This window comes from Chrysochloris asiatica, unplaced genomic scaffold (assembly GCF_000296735.1).
Source record: "Chrysochloris asiatica unplaced genomic scaffold, ChrAsi1.0 scaffold00163, whole genome shotgun sequence".
Lineage (NCBI taxonomy): Eukaryota > Metazoa > Chordata > Mammalia > Afrosoricida > Chrysochloridae > Chrysochloris > Chrysochloris asiatica.
The window spans coordinates 2225825-2245691 of NW_006408681.1; the positions used below are offsets into that span (position 1 = coordinate 2225825).

Genomic DNA, 19867 nt, shown 5'->3' on the forward strand with positions numbered 1-19867 from the left:
ATGTTCGCAGCCCGATTCGTAACCACTACGCTACCAGAGCTCCTTGAACATATAATGGAAGTTAGTTATTTATTTCTACTGCTGCCTGATTAGCATCTTGTTGGTCCTTTGTTTTTTCTCCATTGATGTTAGTTAGTATAACTACCTGCAGCAATCTAAACTATGAGGAAAGCTTCAAATAGTTCATGGAAACCAGGAGTTAAAAGATCATGGAATTTTGAAGATCACTCATACTGTAGGACAATATATAAAGAAATCTAATTTATTAAACTTGCATGCAAAGTAAAAGTACATAATGAGTGGGTCAAAATCTGAGTTCATGCATAATAGTGCAAATTCTTTGTAAGGGCTATTTCAGGCCCCCAAGGTCTTGAGTATATCCTGCCAGATTATGCAAATCTGAATTCAAGTGTTACTATACATTTTGAGTAGTACTGTATGACTACCGAATATAGAATTTTGAATTAACATTAACATCCTTGAATGCCTATACTAACCTAATTTTGAAATATAAGAATTTAACGTCCAAAAATGGAACTCTTATTCATTCCAATTCTGATCACTTGCCTTCAAGAATAACACTACCAGTCAAATGTAAGAAGATTGTGCCTGCCAATTTTAGCATCTAGTACAATCTTTTCTAGAATGTTTACCTGAAATCTAATCAGCATATTTTTGATTCAAAACTTATTCAGTTTAACCAAAACCAGTAGCCAGCAACCACTGAGTCAATTCCCATCCATGGCAGTCCCACATGTATCAGAGTATAAGTGTGGTCCATTATGTTTGTAGTGGCCAATTTACCCATCTGGTCAATATTTCACATGAAGTATCCTCAAGGGATGAGGAAGAACCATGGAACTCTACACCAAGGTTTAGGGAGAAATATGTGGTATGCATAAGGGGAAGAGCTCAGCCTACATGAGAGACTTTAATCTTACTTTCTATCCCCACAGCCTTATTAAGGACCTTGGGACCTCATACTTAGATATCCTGAGTATGAAATTCTCTATCAAAGCTAACCTCAAGTCAGTGTTTATTTGTAGTAATCATGGTGTTTTATTTAAGGCTCCAGACAATAATATCAGTACAATGCCAAATACCCAAAAGGAGGAAAATTACTGATTTGAGATGTGATGCACAAACCACAATAATACCAAATAATATATTTATAAAAAATAATAGTAACAGTGTGCAAATTATGGTTAAGTGAAACTCCTTATGATTTCAGGTAAAACTCCCAATGTACCACTTCAAGGGTAAGGATAAAATGAGACAACATGAGAGAACTCTAACAGTTATTAGTACAACTCTCATAGGTCATTTTTATTTGCTTCCTGGGTCCTAGTGTATTCTTACCTGATGAATTCCTAGTGAATATTAATTATAAAAGAGAGTAGGCCCAATGAGCAATGCAATTCTCTCACCCGCTTACTGATATGAAAAGACAGAGAGCTTAAAGCTCTTCACTTCTAGAACTTGCAGATTTCTTATTCCTCAAGGGTTGCATTGAATGTTAGAAGTTTCAGGGAACTTCCTTGAGACACCAGGGAGCCAGATCTATACACATGTAGCCTTGCTCTTAAATCCTTTGTACTGTTTGTTTGCTGGTTCAATAACACGCCAGAATGACAACAAGCTTAAAGTTGCTCTAGAGGTTGTTTGTACAAATCCTCACACCCAGACTAGACCTTATGCCTTGGCCCAGTCACTCCCGCTAATGATTTTGCACATTTCATTCAGAAAGGAGTTCCTCTATTAATCTTGCTAAGAAGATGTAATTTATCAATACACTAAGACAAAGTTTTCATATTCCAAGGGAGGACCCTAGCAAAGGTTCACACAGTTGATAAATTGTACATAAAATTTCAATTTAAATATTTTAACCATAATCAATTAAAGCTTCTTTCTCTTTCTGCTCCAACATCCCACTATCACACCGTCAAAGTACAGTGACTGCAAACAATTTTGAGATATCCATTAGAGAGAACAAAGTTAAGGATCTATTTAATTTGGATTTACTGGGATATATTTATGGGATTCACTATTAACTTCATAAGTAGATAAACTGAGTCAACCATCCCAGTGTAGGAATGGTTTCCAAGAACACTCCTATCACCCACCCCAGGACAGACACCAGCAAAAACGTGAAGGAATTTGTATCACCATCTGAATAGCGATATCAGCACTGGAATTAGGCAATAGTGAAGATGAATGTAGATTTGTAGTGTGGAGAGTCTGAAACTAGTCTGTAAGAAAATTCTCTAGTTATCAGACAAGTAAAGTTGTCACACTGAAGGATTGGTTCTTGCCACAATGGAAGAGAAATGGAAGTTCTCTCTTGAACGCATTGTGTTGTTGTATGATGTTTAGTCAATTTTGACTCATATAATAGCACGGTAATTTCTTTCTTTTTCTGAATGGGACTCCCAGAAATAGAATTTATTACAATTGTTGTGTTTAGAGAGCACTGACATCAATAATGAAGAGACAGTATACCTGTAAGAGCCCATGTTGTTATTGTTGCTAAGTGCCATTGAATCAGTTCCAACTCATAGCAGCTAGTAGGTTTGAACTACCAACCTTGTTGTTCAAAGTCTACTGCTGATCCTACAACACCACACCAGGAGTCCATAAGAGCCCACTGCTATTGTTAAGTGCTTTCAGGTTGATTCTGATTCATAGGGACCCTGTACAGGGTTTCCAAGGAGCAAGCGGCTGGTGAGTTTGAACCGCTGAACTTGTGGTTCAAACCGACCTTGTGATCCAGTGCTTTCTCCTACAATACCACACCAGGACTCCATAGGAGACAGAAACTTGATAAACGTTTGTACAAACCTGACACCAGTGTTGAAAATGTACATGGTATTATGTAAAAGAAGTTGCCATTTAGAAGAGATGTTTCTAAACTTTCAACAATGAAAACCAAATTTAAATTAGTTATGCCAAGTAAATTATTTGTCCATACTTTCTATAGAGGCAATCAAGTCAAAGAAATGAAACCAGAAAATGTAGGGGAAAAGTATTAGAGAGGTATGTGTCTCAGGCATCTAATCGAAAATAGTATTATCATTTTGCTAAGTTTTGTGTTATTTCTGGTGTTTGTTGACTTTTAAACTCACAAGTTACTATGATCTCTTTACACATTCTAAACAAATATATTGATTTTATTGTTAAATCTTTCTGTACCTTTTCTCAAAGGAAGCACCCAAATTTTTATGAACTTCAAGCCTCACAAAATCTAGATCCATTTCTGGGGTCAGACATTCCTCCACAATTAACCGTGCTTATATATCACCAACTCACTTTATTGCTCTAGTTATATCTCATACTGTCTTGCCTCCAATTGGAATTTGTAAAAGTCATCTCACAATGACAAAGGGTGACGGTAAGGCCACAATGAACTTGATTAATAGCTAGCACAAGACATTTATATTGCAACATGTATCACAAGGTTTGCAATTACATGCTGTTCTGTCTCTACCACTGTTTTGTTTTTTGTTTGTTTGTTTTGTTTTTTTTACTTAATCACCTATGTATCCCCTTTAGTGCAAACACTCCATCAACAGAAAATATGAGGGTAACTCAAAAATGCTGCTACTAGAATTTGAGTTCATATATGCATGGGTTTATTCCAAACAAAATGTATTTAAACATGTCTCTGTGATCAGTGGATGGTTGCAGGTAAGTTTTCTCAGTAATACACTTGTATTTAACTTAATGTGGTGCATGGAAAAAAAAAAAAATTCTGATCAAAACAGTGGCTTCTGAGGGAAAACACTGGGTCAGTTAAATTCAAGGCAGGGAGTTCAGTTGTTTTTTTTTTTTGTTTTTATGTTTTTAATTTCCAAGGAGTGAATGCTTGATAGAGTATCTCCAAGATAGTAGGACAACAGTGGAAGCTTATTAGGAAAAACTTTCAAGAAAATTGAAAACTGAATTGGTGAGAAAAAGGCTATGAAAGTTATGGAAGGATTTTTTTTCTTCTTCTTCTCCTTTCTATCATGACAATGCACCTGCTCATTTAGGCTGCAAGGTCAGCAGTAGGAAACTACCAGCTGTTCTGTGGGAGAAAGATAAGGCTTTCTGCTCCCGTAAAGATTTACAGCCTCAGAAACCCTTATAGGGTTGTTATGGGTCGGAACCGACTCGACGGCACTTAACAAAAACAACGTCCATAGCGGTTAGGAATTGGGCTGCGAACCTCAAGGTCAGAAGTTCAAAACTACCAGCTGTTCCGCGGGAGAAAGATGAGGCTTTCTGCTGCTGTAAAGATTTACAGCCTCAGAGACCCTGTACAGGTCGCTATGAGTCGGAACCGACTCCACGGCACATAACAACCAATGAGCATTTTGGAATCCTGGTGTGGCATTGTGTCAGACTGCAAAGCCGTTTGAACTGCAAGGTGGGCAGATTCTGAAAATAATTTAAGCTCTATTTTATAGATCTTAGGCGTAAACGCGGTGTGGCGCTGCGGTTAATGCACTGAACTGTAAGGTCAGTTTGAACCGCAAGGTTGATGGTTCAAGCTCATCAGCCTCTCCTTGGAAACTCTACATAGGGTTGCTATAAGAGTCAGAATCAACTCGACTGCACTTGACAACAACAAATTCTCACCAATATATTGATTTTTAAAACCACCTGTAGCCCACATGAACCAAGGCCTCTTGTAAACTGAAGCCGAAAGAACTAGATTGTGCCCAGCTACCACTACCAATGATTCTGAAAATGTTGTTGCTGTTGTTAAGTATTACAAAGTTGGTTCCGACTCATAGTGACCCTATATACGGTTCCAACTGCTGTCCTTATGGTTTGTAGTCCAGTGCTGATCCTATAGTACCATGCCAGGAATGGAAGAAAAATGTAGAAAAAAATCCAAATTCCAATAAAAGGCCCGATCTACTGGGTTAATAGTGACTGGGGAACCCCCCAAGACTAGTGCTCTAAAAATACCCTTTATGCATGCAGTTTTTGTTGTTGAGTGTCATCGAATCCGTACCCACTCATAGCGACATTGTATAGGGTTTCCAAAGAGTGATGAGTTCTCAAAGTTGCCTTTTAGTAAAATTGACACATAAAATAAACATTATCACCTGTAAGTCATATGCTCTCTCTAAAACAATCAACTATACAAAACCAGCTAGTCAATATTTAACAAAAAGCAAAGATGAGAAATCAAGTTAGGAAAGGGAAGCTAGATCACTGTAAACAAAACAAATATTATTAATAAAAATGTAGTCACACTGTGAAAACTCTAGCCAATGTCATGTAGGCATTTTTATAAAAATTGTTCAAAGGGAAGCTATCTTAATTATCTGGACTTCTGGTGTGGTACTATTGGACCAGCACGGGACTTTGAACCACAGGTCAGCAGTTCAAACCCATCAGATGCTCCCTGGAAACACTATATAAAATTGCTATGAGTTGGAATTGACTCGATGGCACTTAACAACATCTTAGTTGTTTCTATTACAAGAATAGCAAAAGTGGATGGCTTTAGCAAACAGAAAGCTATTCTCTAATAGTTTAGGTGGCTACAAGTCTGAATTCAGTGTGTCAGCTTTAGGGAAAGACTTTCTTTTTCTCTCAGCTCTGATGGAAGGTCCTTATCTCTTTTCAAGATCTGTGGGATCAGTATCTCTTGGAAATCTCCATGTGTCTTAGCAAAGATCTTCACTGATGCCCAAGAGGTTCTCTGCTCAGGAACCCCCAGGTCCAAAGGACACATTACTCCCACCTCTTTCTTGTTGTTAAGTGCCATCGTGTCGGTTCCAACCCATAGTGACCCAGTATAGGGTTTCCAAGGAGCGGCGGTGAGTTTCAACCACCAACTACATTTGGTTTCTGGTTCAAACCAAATACAGTCCAGTACATTAGCCTCCAAGGTTTGTTAAGTAATCTCTTAAATCTCAAAAGAGGTTGATTCAATATGTGACCTCGTCCTGATCCACCAGTCACAGCTTGGGAACCCTATATCGAGTCACTATAAATAGGAACCAACTTTACGGCCCTTAATAAAAACATAGATTGTATTCTGACTCACTAACATAACTTTTAATCCTGCTTCAACAGCGCCATATTGGTTAGGGCACACAACACACAGGATACTTACATCAGCTCACAAATGGAGCACAGTTGCACAATACTGAAAATCATGACCTAGCCATGTTGATACATATTTTGTGGGGACATAATTCAATCCATGGCAGAACCTAAATTTCTGTGTAAACTTTCTCCTAAAACAAAATAAAATATTTCTTTAAAAAATAGAAAAAAAGAAAAGCAACCAGAATATTAACTAGGTTATGCAAATTGAAGTCTATGAATTTAATTACAAAGAGAGGCCTTAGCTGAGCCATTAAATCTTACAATGGCCAATGGGGAAATTTGGAAAGTCCTCTTATATGTAATAATTCATATGTCAATGCTCAGAATTTAATATAAATTGAACTGAATCACACACAACTCTTTGTAGATTCTGCCTGTTGATAAGAAATGCTTTCCTAAAAACTGGCAAGCTAAAAGTAGAGGTAACAGCGCATTTTTATTTTCATTTCATTTTCTTTCCAGTGAAACATTGTGAATGGAGTAGCATGGCATAAATATTAATCCAACTCTGTCATTCTTCCAACTCTAATAATAAATGAAAGTATCCTTTGATGTGCTACAAAACACCTGTAAAAAACCCCACACAGTTTTAGAAGGCTGAAATGATATGCAAGCTATCCAAAGTTATGAAGAAAATGAGTTTATTTCCATTAACTCTTGGAGGGTCACTAATATATGAAATGTGCATTTGGTAAATTTTGTAACCACTGCTTACTAGGCCTCTGAAACTATACTCTTTGTTAACTGAAGAAATAATAACAATGCAGTATCACTTTGCACTGGGGAAATAAGGACTCTGTCAGGAAGATCCAGATAGACCAGTGAAAACTTGGATTCTTAATACAAAAGAAAGACCATTTGCAGAGAAAAGGCCACCGATGTTTCCATGTTGTCGGCTTGCTACCATATCAGAATTACCTCTTTATGACTGCCATCATTTTTATCATTTAGTAGTTACATAGGGACAATAGCAGCTCGGGCTTAATACCCGAAGCAGACATAATTGCAGATTTCAACCAGCAGTTCACTATTAAAACCTAAATTGCCTTCGGCCAACAGTTAAGAAAAGGTCAAGAAGGCGGCACCTGCTGAAAAGAGTAATAAGAACATTCTGTCGATTATTTTCCAGAAGCATCTAATCCTTTCTCCACCTGGCTTATCTGACAATTACTACGTTCATCTGAGTATTGTACAGTGTTCTCTAGAATAATTATAGTGCAGAAGTCTCCAGCTAAGGTTAAAAATCCAAAGCCAAGAAAAGTTTCAGCTGTCAGTCGATCATAACTTCATTTCTATCCTTTGGTTTTCTTGTCCCAAAGGAAAATCTTAAGGGCAAGCCTGGGCCAACACTCAATAAGTCTCTTTGGATCTAGGTGAGCAGAAGTAAAAATATCATTTCAAAAAAAAAAAAAAAAATAGAATAAGCATGGGGAATGCCATTTAGTTGGGGTTTATCATGAATTGCAACAAAGCTGCCAAATAACATCTGTCTTACTCCTCAACTTGTCAAAGAGGGGTTACTAGGAAAGTTTGGGGAAAAGGAACTTGGAAGATACACAGTCACACATAACATAAAATATGATTCCTAGTGCCTCTGAAGATGAATAAAAGGAAGCTTATATTACATTACATTCTGCAACAGACATGCTACTTAGGGAAATTAGCCATCCCTTTAAATATCTGAGTTGGGGTTGATAGTTTCTGTAATAGCGAAAAGCTCCTCGTGTTTCTAACAAAGTTTTCTCTCTCTTGATTTTTGTTGTCTCATTTTTAACAATGTGATAATTAAAGGATGACAGTTAAGAGAACTAGACTCAGGGCTAGAAGTTAGTAAGCCATTCTTCAACTGTTGTTATTATTAGCTGCCGTCGAGTAGGTTCCAACTCATAAGGACCTTATGAACAGAATGAATCACTGCCTGGTCAGATTCTGTGTCATTATCATTGTTGTTAAATTTGAGCCCATTGTTGCCGCCACTGTATCCATCTATCTTGTTGGGGGAGGGGGGCTTCCTTTTTTTCACCGACCCTCCACTTCACCTAATGTGATAACATGTCCAAAGTATGAGATACTAAGTCTCATCATCCTGGATTCTATGGAGCATCTGGCTGTACTTCTTTCAGCACAGATTTATTTGTTCTTCCAGAATCCATGGTACTTTCAACATTTTTCTCCAATATTCTTCTTGTGAAACACATTAGCCTAATGAACTACACTGTTAGATTTTTTGACTGCTCCTTCTCTGACTGTTGATAGTTGATCTAGACTAAATGAAATCTTTGACAACTTCAATCTTCTCTGTTTATCATGAGGTTATTTATTGGTCCAGTGGTGAGGATTTTTGTTTAATAGGATTGAGTAAATGAGAGTTACTCATTTGTATGTCTTTATGTTTACCTTGCCCACCAGCTGAAATGAATCATTTTCCCAATAGGGGTTAAAGTACAGTATAACAACATTTTAGATGTAGAAGGGTTCTCTCCCTACACCATCGAGCCAAACCACTCTTTTTCTTCCAACTGGTAGGGCAGTTAGCAAAGCAAAAATGGCCCCTTTTTTTGCAGAAAAGATCTGGAAGCAAGAGTGGATGGAGAGACAAAACCCGTTAGTTTTACTTTCTTTCCTTATAAAATGAAAATGTTGATGATATTATCTTTTTGGCTATTTCTCTGGAGTCTCTGTGTGGTACAATGAATTTTTACACTTGACCATTAGCAGAAGGAGTGTCCTGGCATGGCTCTATGGGTTAGCACGCTGGACTGCAGAGTCAGTTTGATTCACAAGGTCAGCAGTTCAAGCTCACCAACTACTCCTTGGAAACCCTATACAAGGTTGCTTTGAGTAAGAACTGACTTGATGCCACTTAACAACAACAATAATTAGCAGAAGGAGTCCTTGTGTGCCACTATAGGATAAGGATATAGGACATAGGACTGCTAATAACTACCAGGTTGGCGGTTCAAACTTTCCTTGGAAACCCTATATATACAGGGTTGATATGAGTTGGAACCAATTGGATGGAACAATAATTAGCAGGAAGTTTGGTGGTTCAAGTCCACCCAGAGTCATGATGGAAAAAAGGCCTGGCACTGTATTGCCAAAATATCAGTCACTGAAAACCCGATGTTGCCAAGTTCTACTCAGACACATGGGGTCACCATAACTTACAATCAATTGAATGGCAACTGGTTTGGGTGATTTTGGTGACTTTTTTTTTTTTCCAGCTTCCAGTGAAATATGTCAAGTAATATTACAGAAGCTGGTGTTAGTAGAAATTCCGGGAAAACATCAGCCTTAGAAATATTTTAAAACTTGAGATCGTTTTAAGAAATATTTACTGATGAAAAATAATTAATCAATCAGGGTCTTGGCAGAAAATAGATGGCACACCCAACTGGATAACTGAGAAGAGTTGAAAAAATAAACTGCTTGCTAAGGAGTAGACAAGGTGAATGCAGTACTCTAGGGTTAGTACCCTGGTGACTGGTATGGCACTGTAAGATCAGCACTCAACTGCTAGCCACAAGATCAGCTGTTCAAACCCACCAGCCACTCCTCAGAAACCCTATGCAGGGTTGCTATGAGTTGGAACTGAACTCAACAGCATTTAACAACAGCAACAGGATTAGTAGGAGCAGGGAGCTGTTATTGCACATCAGTAGAAGGGCACATGCAGCCAGTATCTGTACTCAGCATGGAGAATGAGAAAGGGATTAACACTGGCACCCAACTCTATTCCATTCTCTCTGAATTCCCTCTTGCAGAGCCAACAGAAATCAGAGAGCAAAGGGGCCTGCTGATATACCCATATAGACCAACCTCCTGGGCACAGAGCAGAACAAAGGGTGCAGAGTGCTTCTGGACAGACAAACAGGCAAGAGCTAAATATAAAACTAGACATAGTTATAAAATTATACTTATTTATGTTTGAAATATTCTGCTGTCAAAAAAACAGAAATTAGATTCACAACAATTCATGTGTCTGAGATACCTCTGTTGGATGTCTATGTGAATCCAAACGGACATCAGGTCTCCTAAGCCCTTTCTGATGCTCTCTCAAGACACTGGGAATACTAGAATCACCATGTAGAGAAAGGTAAATGTAAGTACATTTGACTTGTACATGTGTTTTTTTGTCTTATGATGCCAGATGTGTAAAAATAAGGCAACAACTGTCCCCACCTCAAGGGATCGCTGAACAAAACCATCTGTATAAAAGCACTTTGCACAGAACTTGGAACATATTCAGAGCTAATAAATTTTAACTGCTGCCTCCTCCACTACCAAAATCATCATGAGCAGCTGCATTCTGACCTTCCAGACAGATGGGAAAACGTTTCACTATGGAAAGCCCATGTCCTATGCTTGTATCTCTTAGTGTCGTTTGTGACTAGCCCATGGTCTCGAGTTTAGGAGATACTCAATTAATGTTAGATTAGGAAAATAAGAGTGAGTGTTGTGATGTGCAGTGTGTCAGGCTACATTATTTATTCAGTAATTACTCATCTCTGCTTCCCCCTGTAGGAAAAAGAGTCTTCTTTTCCCCCATGAATGATTGAATTTGGCCCTATGACCTCTTCTGACCAGTAGAATGTGGTCAGTTGTGAGGCTCTGCAAGATTTCATCATCCCTGATGGACTCCCTGCCTGTCAGCTTGATATGCTAGTGCCGCCTGCATTCTGGAATGAGATGACATGTGGAACCCATATCTCAATCAAAAAGCTGCTTCAACTATTCCTCAAGACCCAGGAAAAGGGGGGAAAAAAGAAACTTTACTTCTGTAAGTTACTGAGATGTGATTATTACGCAGCAATAACACATATAATAACCAAGGTTATGACGGCATGCTGGAGTGGAAATGGTGGAGTTCAAGGGGAAACATGGGATTTGCAGACCACTTCATGTGAGTTCAAATTCCAGGTCTACCAAGTGTGTGACCGTGATTAGGCAAAACTCCATAAACCCTTCCTTGCAGGAGTACAATGAAAATCAGAAACAATACCTGAAAAGCAGCTAGCATAGGGGCTGGCATATACGAGATATTTGAGTAAATGGAATAGATAATAAATTAAAAATAATAGATGGCAAAAATATCTTCCCAATTATCCCTGATTAATGTGCTGAACTGGAAAATGTTTCTCCCAATTAAACATTTCTTTAATTAACCTCAGGGGAATAAAATGGTGAAATCATTTCTCAAATTTACAGCCACACACATACACACAAAAAATATAATGGAAAACAACAGTTTAAAATATATAATGTGCTCTTTCTAAACCTTCTGAAACCTTTGAGTAGTCACGAATATGAAGTCCTGTTGTGGCAAAGTATGTATGTATTCTTTGTGAAGAAAAAAAAAAGATTCAATTGTATCTTCCAGACTAGTGACTTAAACTGTGATCAAATCCACTGTAGTTGGGCACCCCCCAGTTAATCCATTTACAGTACACATTATTAAACATTTAATAAATGCCTGTACATGGTAAAGAACGTCAAAGGTATGGTTTTGTTCACTGAGGTCAAAATTAAGTCAGGAACATAAAATGACTAAATGCATCAACTAATCTTAGCATAGGCAGTTTCACAAAACAGAAGCACATAATTACTGAAACACAGAAATAGATTTTAGTTCCATTGGGGAAGGCACTCAGGAAAAAATGCCACCAGTAATGAATTATAAATGATGTATTTGGATTGAAAGAATTGACTAGAAAAGAAATTGTTCAAAAGCACAGGCTCAATTCTCTGCTATTCAAAAGAAGAAGGAAAAAGACTTTACAGAAAAGAATATTTAAGGTAGTGTTTTCAAGCCACAAGCAGAAGGAATGTTTAGTATTTCACTGAAGATGCCTGAACTCTCACCCTAGAGATACTGTTTTAGAATCTTTGGGAATCTGAGAAACATGCACTGTTAACAAACACTTTAGGTTATTCCTATGCACTCCAAAGAGTGAGAACAGCTAATCCTCAAAAGCAAATCCACTGCCACTGAGTCGATTCCAACTCATAGCAAACAAATATAGGGTTTCCAAGACTTTAAACCTTTACAGAAGCAGACAGCCTCATCTTTCTCACATGGAAAGGCTGAGTTTGAACTGTCAACCTTGTGGTTAGCAGTCTAGTGTTCATGCTGTAGTGCCACCAGGGATCCTTTAAATAACCGTTGGCAGATGACTGGAATAAAAAACTCCAAAGGCAAGATTCAAACAAGTTTAAGTCATTTTATGTCCAAAGGTCAAGTGAAAAGAATAGTCTGAAATTGAGACTCAATAATAAATTCAGGGATAAACATTTATGCATAATTTTTAGCAGTTGAAGGCAAACAGCTGGTGGATTATTCAACAACAGTATGGACCCAACTGTAACACAGGATTGGCTTCTCTTGTTGGAAATCCAACTGTCAGCCTTCTCCTCAACCCTTGTATCCCTTCACTGATCATCATCTTCTCAAATATGGTTGTTAAAAACTTCAATACTTAGAGCGAAAGACATAAGGTGGATACGAATATCATTATATGGAAAATCTAGTCTTCATAAAGGATCTCAACACTCAATCAAAACCATTTTTTCTATACTGTAGAGGAAACTGCAGTGTCATCTTCTAAGGAAAGTGGGAAAAACAAATAGCTACTGGTGTGGTACTATAGGATCAGCACTGGATTGTGAACCACAAGATCGGCAGTTCAAACCCACCAGCTGCTCCTCGGAAGCCCGATACAGGGTCACTATGAGTCAGAACCGACTCAACAGCACTTAACAATAACAACAACTACAGATGCAAAAATTTTAAATTCTATAGGAAAATAAACCAAAATTATTTGTTAAGAATGTAAAGAATAGAACATTAGATTTGGATCAAGGAAATGTGGGTTCTAGATCTAGCAATATACTTTATTGGATATAGCTTGCACAACTCATTTGTTGTTGTTAAGTGCTGTTGAGTAGGGTCCAACTCATAGCAATGCTATATAAGGGGGTATTCGAAAGCAGCTGGTAAGTTTCAACCACTGACCTGTGGTTAGTAATCCAAAGCTTATCCTACCACACAATTCATTTCATTACCCTTTAGCACAAAGGAGTTTATGTTTATAGGAAAGAGTACTCAAAGTCACAAAACAATGTCAAAATACCAAAATATAAGTGGCATTATGGTCACTGATGGCAAATTTCTTTTTTACAATCTAAAGTATAGTGAAATTAATGCAGAGCAGTTAATTGTTTTCTTCAACACAAGCAAAGGACACTGAACTCATGGAATCAAGAATTAGAAAGGTAGTTTTATCATCAGATGAACCTATACAACTATTTCCTAAAATAAATAACACAGTACCAATGAGAGAAATCTAGGCCACTCTCATCAAATTGTGCCTGCCCTTCACCACATCAAGCAAGACTAATGTGCAATTTCTTAAGAAAACCAACTCAGTGTAGCTTGATGTAGGCACCTAGATAGCAGTGGTAAATGATTCATCTGGACACCTTCCTATTTATTGACCATTCTACTAGCCACATCGACCTGAGTCAAAATTGTGCTTTTGGTCAAGGGAGAAACACGTAAACAATAAAATGTGAGGCAAAAGAGACGATGATTAATGGTTAATACCAGCAGTTAATGAGTCTAGCCCATTGCAGTTTTGAGATCAGCATCAAATTCAAGGGTACCTAGAAGCATGAAAGAAAACATACGTTTCTCTTTAGATCAGAGATAACATAATATTCTTTAGTGCTACGTTTGAAATTTTACCAGTTGCCATGAAGTTGATTCCACACACATGGAGTGGCCCCACATGTGTCAGAGTAGAGCTGTGTTATTAGGTATTTCAATAGCTCATTTTTTGGAAGTAGATACTTTTCTTCTAAGGTAACTCTCCAACCTTTTGGTTAGCAGTTAAGTGACTTAACACTTTGCACTACCCAGACACTTGACTTTGAATCTAGATTCCAAGTTGTGTATCTTCTCCAAATCTCAATTTCCAGTTGATGATTATTAGTTCTACTTCATGGGGATATTGAGACACTTAGATTGCCTAGTTTAAATATTAAATGAAGTTATTTTTAATAATAGTAAAGTACTAGTACAGAATAACCACTCAGTAAAGATGACTTGCTTTCCTTTCTTATTTCATGTTTCAAATATGGACATCCATTCCAAATGAATGACTCATAAAACATAGTATGTGGCTAAATCAGGACCCAATTATGCTAACATCTAGCTCTCTTTTCCTTTGTTCTAGTATGAAAACGAAATTTTACATTTTACACTGGCCATAATTAGAGCTTATTATGTTCAAAATTGCAGTTTAACTTTGAGATGGTGCATGTAGTTTTATAACTCACATCTAAAATGTAATGCAATTTCTCAAATTTCTTTTTCTAGTATTGCTGATATATAGTTTGTATCACTATAATGACATAGTCCCATAACTTATCCATCATCATCATCATTGGGAGTGAAGCATCCCATAAGTACTATAGGAAAATGATTTGATGTATGCAATGTACCTTGAAAAGTATAAAGTGCTAATATTACCATTTACATGACAATAGAGAAGACATAGCCCTTAATCTTGATATGTCTACAATCAAAAGATGATAAGAGAAATGTACACCACTTATAAAGAGACATACAGGCACACACATGTCCAAACAAATGTACATTTAAAGACAAATAATGACAGTGATTGGAGTGCTGGTGTGGCATTGTAGGATAAGCACTGGACTGTTAACCAAAAGATTAAATCCACCTTGGAAACACTCTATAGGGTTGCTATGAGCTGGAACCAACTCAACAAAAATGACAATGACTGGCATAGGGAAAAAAAAAGTCCATGTCTATATCTATGATGGACAGTAAGTCAGTAGATGGGGACAAGAAAGGACTGAAGTAATTTTGCCTTCTTTTCAAAAGCATTTCCTATAAAAATCAATTCTTATAAATAATTAAATCTTAAGTCAGTTTTAAAAATAGAATCAAGAACACACATCTTCTAGTCTTGAAAAATGTTTGCCAAGAAATGGAATTAAAAGATAATGGATTGCCCCCTGAGCTTTATGAAGTTCCCTTGTATTAATGTCCTAGCGTGGTACTGGACTATAGGTAATGACTAGACTGCTAGCCACAAGATTGGTGGTTCAAACCCATCAGCTGCTCCTAGAAGACCCTACACAAGGTCACACGTGAGTCAGATTTGACTTGACAGCACATGTGGCATGGTGGTATAAATCACTGGACTGAAAGGTAGGTTTGAACCACAAGGTTGACAGTTCAAACTCACCAACCACTCCTTGGAAACCCCATACCAAGTCGCTATGAGTCGGAACCGACTAGATAGCACGTAGCAACAACAACGACATATTAATTAAGCACACACAGAGTGAATTATGTTATTCCAGGTCCAATCACGCGTAGGAAACATGAAAGAGTCAAGTAACTAATGCAACATCACTGTAGCAAAACATTGCTGTATTGGGAAGGATTCATATGCGAATCCATTGAAAATCTATTTCACACTTCTAATTTACAACCAATTCAAATGTAATTTACTTTATCCAGACACTTAATTAAGTGAAGGTCAAAAGTGCAATCAACAGAGGTGACAATTACTTATGCTTATCAAAAGATAACCTGGTAGCAGTAATAATGAAGGATAAAAATGCAGGGGCTTCCAAGGAAATCCAAGACTTTACTGTATTGCAGATCTTCTTAAAAAACAGCATATTCTAAGAGGAAGATTTAACTTGCATCAGCTCTGCATCAAAAACAACCTCATTCATCATTCTATTTTACTGCCAGAATATCCTTTCCAATTTTAATGATCCGAAAGGTGAAACAACACTTTTGCACAAAATGTTAAACTTACCGCTCTCGTCATCTATATTAAACCTTCCAAGACCACTGCCATCCCTGATGGAGTACTGGATCTCTCCATCCCTCCCAGAGTCTTCATCTTGAGCAGTCACCTGCAGCACACTTGTTCCAATGCGTGAGTTTTCTTTTACAGATCCAACAACAGCGAAGTCAGGGAAGTATGGGGTATGGAGGTTTTCATTAACATCCACCACTTCCACCTCAACGAAGGAAACAGATGAGAGAGAGACAGGTCGCCCTTTGTCCTTGGCTCGAACCGTTAGGTTATAGAACTGCTGCTTTTCATAGTCAAGTTCTTTACTCAGGCGTATGGCACCACTTGCTTTATCAATCTCAAATCTCCCATTATAATCATTGACCAAGGAGTAGCGCACCTGACCTCCCAATCCAAGATCTGGATCATGGGTCTCCAGCCAAGCAATGACGGTGCCAATGGGGAGATCTTCAAGAACCTTCACACTATAGCTACTGGGAATGAAAGCGGGAGAGCAGTCATTGACATCATCCAAAAACACCTTAAGAATGACAACGGAGAACAGTTGTTGACCACTTTCAGACTTGTCCCTGGCTTCTATTTTTAAAGAGTAGTTCGATTTAGATTCCCGGTCCAGTTGGTCAGCTACATAAACAATTCCAGTTGAGCTATTGATGCCAAACTGCTGTGTATCTGTCAAGACTGAATAAGTCACTTCACCATTGGAACCCAAGTCTTTGTCTCTGGCTTCCACTTGAATAATCTCAGTACCGATACTTGAACTTTCAAGGATGTTAACTGAGTAACTGTCTTGAAGAAAAATTGGATTATTGTCATTGGCATCCTCCACATTGATGGTCAACAACCTCCATGAAGACTTTTGTGGATTACCTAAGTCATAGATGGTAATATTAAGGAGATAGAGGTCTGTTTGCTCTCGATCCATAGGCATAAGGACCTTAAGTTGCCCAGACTCCATATCAATATTAAAGCAACTGTCTGTATTTCCATCCGATATTGTAAATAGCACCTTCCCATTAAAGCCAGAGTCAGCATCATAGGCTTTAATCTTCAGGATGTTAGCACCAACTGGTAGATCTTCCTTCACAGCCACATCAGAAGGAAAAGACTTGTCGAAGTGTGGTCCTTGCCTATTAATTGAATAAAAGTCAAGAAATCCATCTTCCAGATTGAGTTTCCCATTCGCTTTTGCCTTAATGAGCAGTTTCTCTGCCAGCTTTTGAGCCACACGAGTTTCTCTGCAACTGAAGCTCTTTGAAGACACCTTCCCATGTAGGACTGAAATGTTCACAGACATGGGGTCTGCAAAATTCTCTCCATCAGTTGCTGTGATCCTGAGGCCAAAATTTCCATTTTTAATGCCGGAAGTCATAAGTGACTTTTTAAGCTGTAAAACACCAGAGTCTGGGTTTAAATAAAAGAAGCCAAGTTCATTTCCAGAGATGATTTTGTACTTTACAAGTGCAAGTTCATCTATATCAATTGCTGAGACAGCTGTGATGTGACCCCCAACTGGAAAGTCATATGAAATAACTCCTTGGCAAGCAACTTTTTCAAAAAGAGGACTATTGTCATTGACATTTCCTATCCGAATACTCACATTTACCTCACTTTCATGGCGGTATGGCGAACCCCAGTCAGAAGCCCTTACAATAAACCTGTAATTTTCTGGAGAGGATTCAAAGTCCAATTCTTCAGTTGTGCTAATAACACCTGTAAACTGGTTAATGGCAAATGGTAGCATATTCAGGCTGGCAATACTATAGGTGATGTATCCATTTTCTCCTTTATCTTTATCAGAAGCAGCAACTGTCAGAACGCTTGTTCCAACAGGAACACTTTCATTCACGAAAGCATCATACAATGGCTGCTGGAATTCTGGAGTGTGGTCGTTTGCGTCCTCTATGCCGATGGTGACTTGTGCTTTTAAATCTCCTTCTTTATTCGTCACCCCCAGTTTATAAACCTCCTTCTTAATGGTTTTCAGTGGCTGTGCTGTGACAATCAGACCAGACCGAGGATTAATATTAAAGTACTCTGCATCCTGACCAGGAGACAATTTGTATTCCACATCTAGCGGTTCAGGATTTAATTTTACAATGGCAACCACTACACCAGGAGGGGAAAATTCACTAATGCTCACATCGTACACTTCTTTTTCAAATCTTACTGGGATACTGTCTCTTTGAGGGTTGGCAATGTGGACCACCTTTACTGCTGAAAACTTCTGAGGTGACCCCTTATCTTTTGCTTGTAGAGTGAGATTATAGCCATAGGGAAAGCTCTGCCAGTCAACCTGCTTTCTCTCCTTAATCCTGTACTCGTTCAGCCACTTTCCTTCCTTTGCCAGGAGAAATTGATCTAGAGGATCCCCAGCCACAATGGAAACAGATTCAATTTCTCCATTGGCCCCCTCATCTAGATCATCAACAGTCACGATAGCATATGTTGGCTCTTTATCCAATGAGAAGGGAACATGAGTGACTACGTGGATCGTCGGGGCATGTTCATTTATCCGTTCAATGTGAACATAAAGCTTTGCAGTACTGCTCACTCCGTTGTTTCCATAGAGTTTCATCCCTCGGTCCACAGCCAAAATTTCCAGATCATACCTATTCTTTTCATCATAATTCAAGCGTCCACTTAAAGAGATAACACCACTCGTGGGGTGAACTGAAAAAAGATCAACTTTGTTTTTAAAGTAGTAGTAGAATTCTCCATTGGAACCAATGTCCGCATCTGTTGCTGTCACTTGGGCAACACTAGTCCTTAAAGGTGTGCTTTCTGCGATGGTAACAGAGTATGTTGTGGGTGAAAACAAAGGTCTCAGGTCGTTCATATCCAAAACCTGTATATTTACTTTGGTCCATGCTTCTAAATCTTCTCCTCTGACAGAACCTTTAACTATCAATAAATAGCTGTCTTGTATTTCCCTATTCAAGATGGCAGAATTACCACCTTTAGTTCTTATTCGGAGGAAACAAAAATCTGCAATGATGACTTCCTCTGCTTTGAAAAAGCCTTCTTCATCTCCAGATACTATTCTGTATTTGATATCCCAGGACAGATCTATCAAAGTGATGCCCATTCTACTCTGGCTATTGATGTAGGTCCTTGCTGCCGAGTTTTCATACACAGTAGCATTATAAATGGAATGTGTGAAGTGGAAGCCCAGAGGCCCTGTCCTTGGCAACCCATGGGAGACAGTGGCAAAAAGCTTGAGAAGCAGGACAATGAAGCAAGGAGGAGGAGGCCGTGTGCCCACAGAGCAACCCATAATTATATCCATCACATCATACTTCCACCCTGGAGGGAAACAAAGAGAGAGAAAAGACAAATTAACCTAGCGAAAAGTGGGAAAAGAAATAGGAAGTAAGTAGCAAAATTAATATGAATTAATAATGAAATAGTACATTTTAAAAACTTTAAATCATTTTACTAAAAGAGTAATAAAAGAAAAAAATAAGAAATGTCACCATTAACTACATGATAAGGAATTAAAAATCATTAGGATTTAAACTTTTTTTTTCAAGAACACTTTTAGACTACTGAGTTTAGTGTTCAATGGAACATGTTTTCTTCCTTTCTCAAGATCCATTTAGAAACGCGTATTAGAAACCCTAAAAATACATTAATTTTTGTCTCAGTCATTTCCTTATGGAGTCCTGGTATGGAGCTGTGGGTAATGCACTGGACTGCAGTGTTGGGTTGAACCGCAAGGCCAGCAGTTCAAGTTCACCAGGTGCTCCTCAGAAACCCATATAGGGTCACTATGGGACAGAATCAACTAAACAGCACTTAATAACAACAATTTCCTTATAGGCAATTATTCAGAGAAATAATCATTACAGCACAATTTAAAATGCAAAAAAAAATATGAAAAGATAACTAAATGC

General features: G+C 38.1%; 1 protein-coding gene across 1 annotated transcript in view; it reads right to left on the reverse strand.

Moving 5' to 3' along the window:
* Positions 1 to 19260, reverse strand: part of FAT3 (FAT atypical cadherin 3) — a 740800-nt gene extending 721540 nt beyond the window's left edge. The window contains exon 1 of the mRNA XM_006871207.1: positions 15969 to 19260. Within this exon, the coding sequence (XP_006871269.1) occupies positions 15969 to 19260 (3292 nt within the window). The remainder of the gene's footprint in view (positions 1 to 15968) is intronic.
* Between the last annotated feature and the right edge of the window lie 607 nt (positions 19261 to 19867).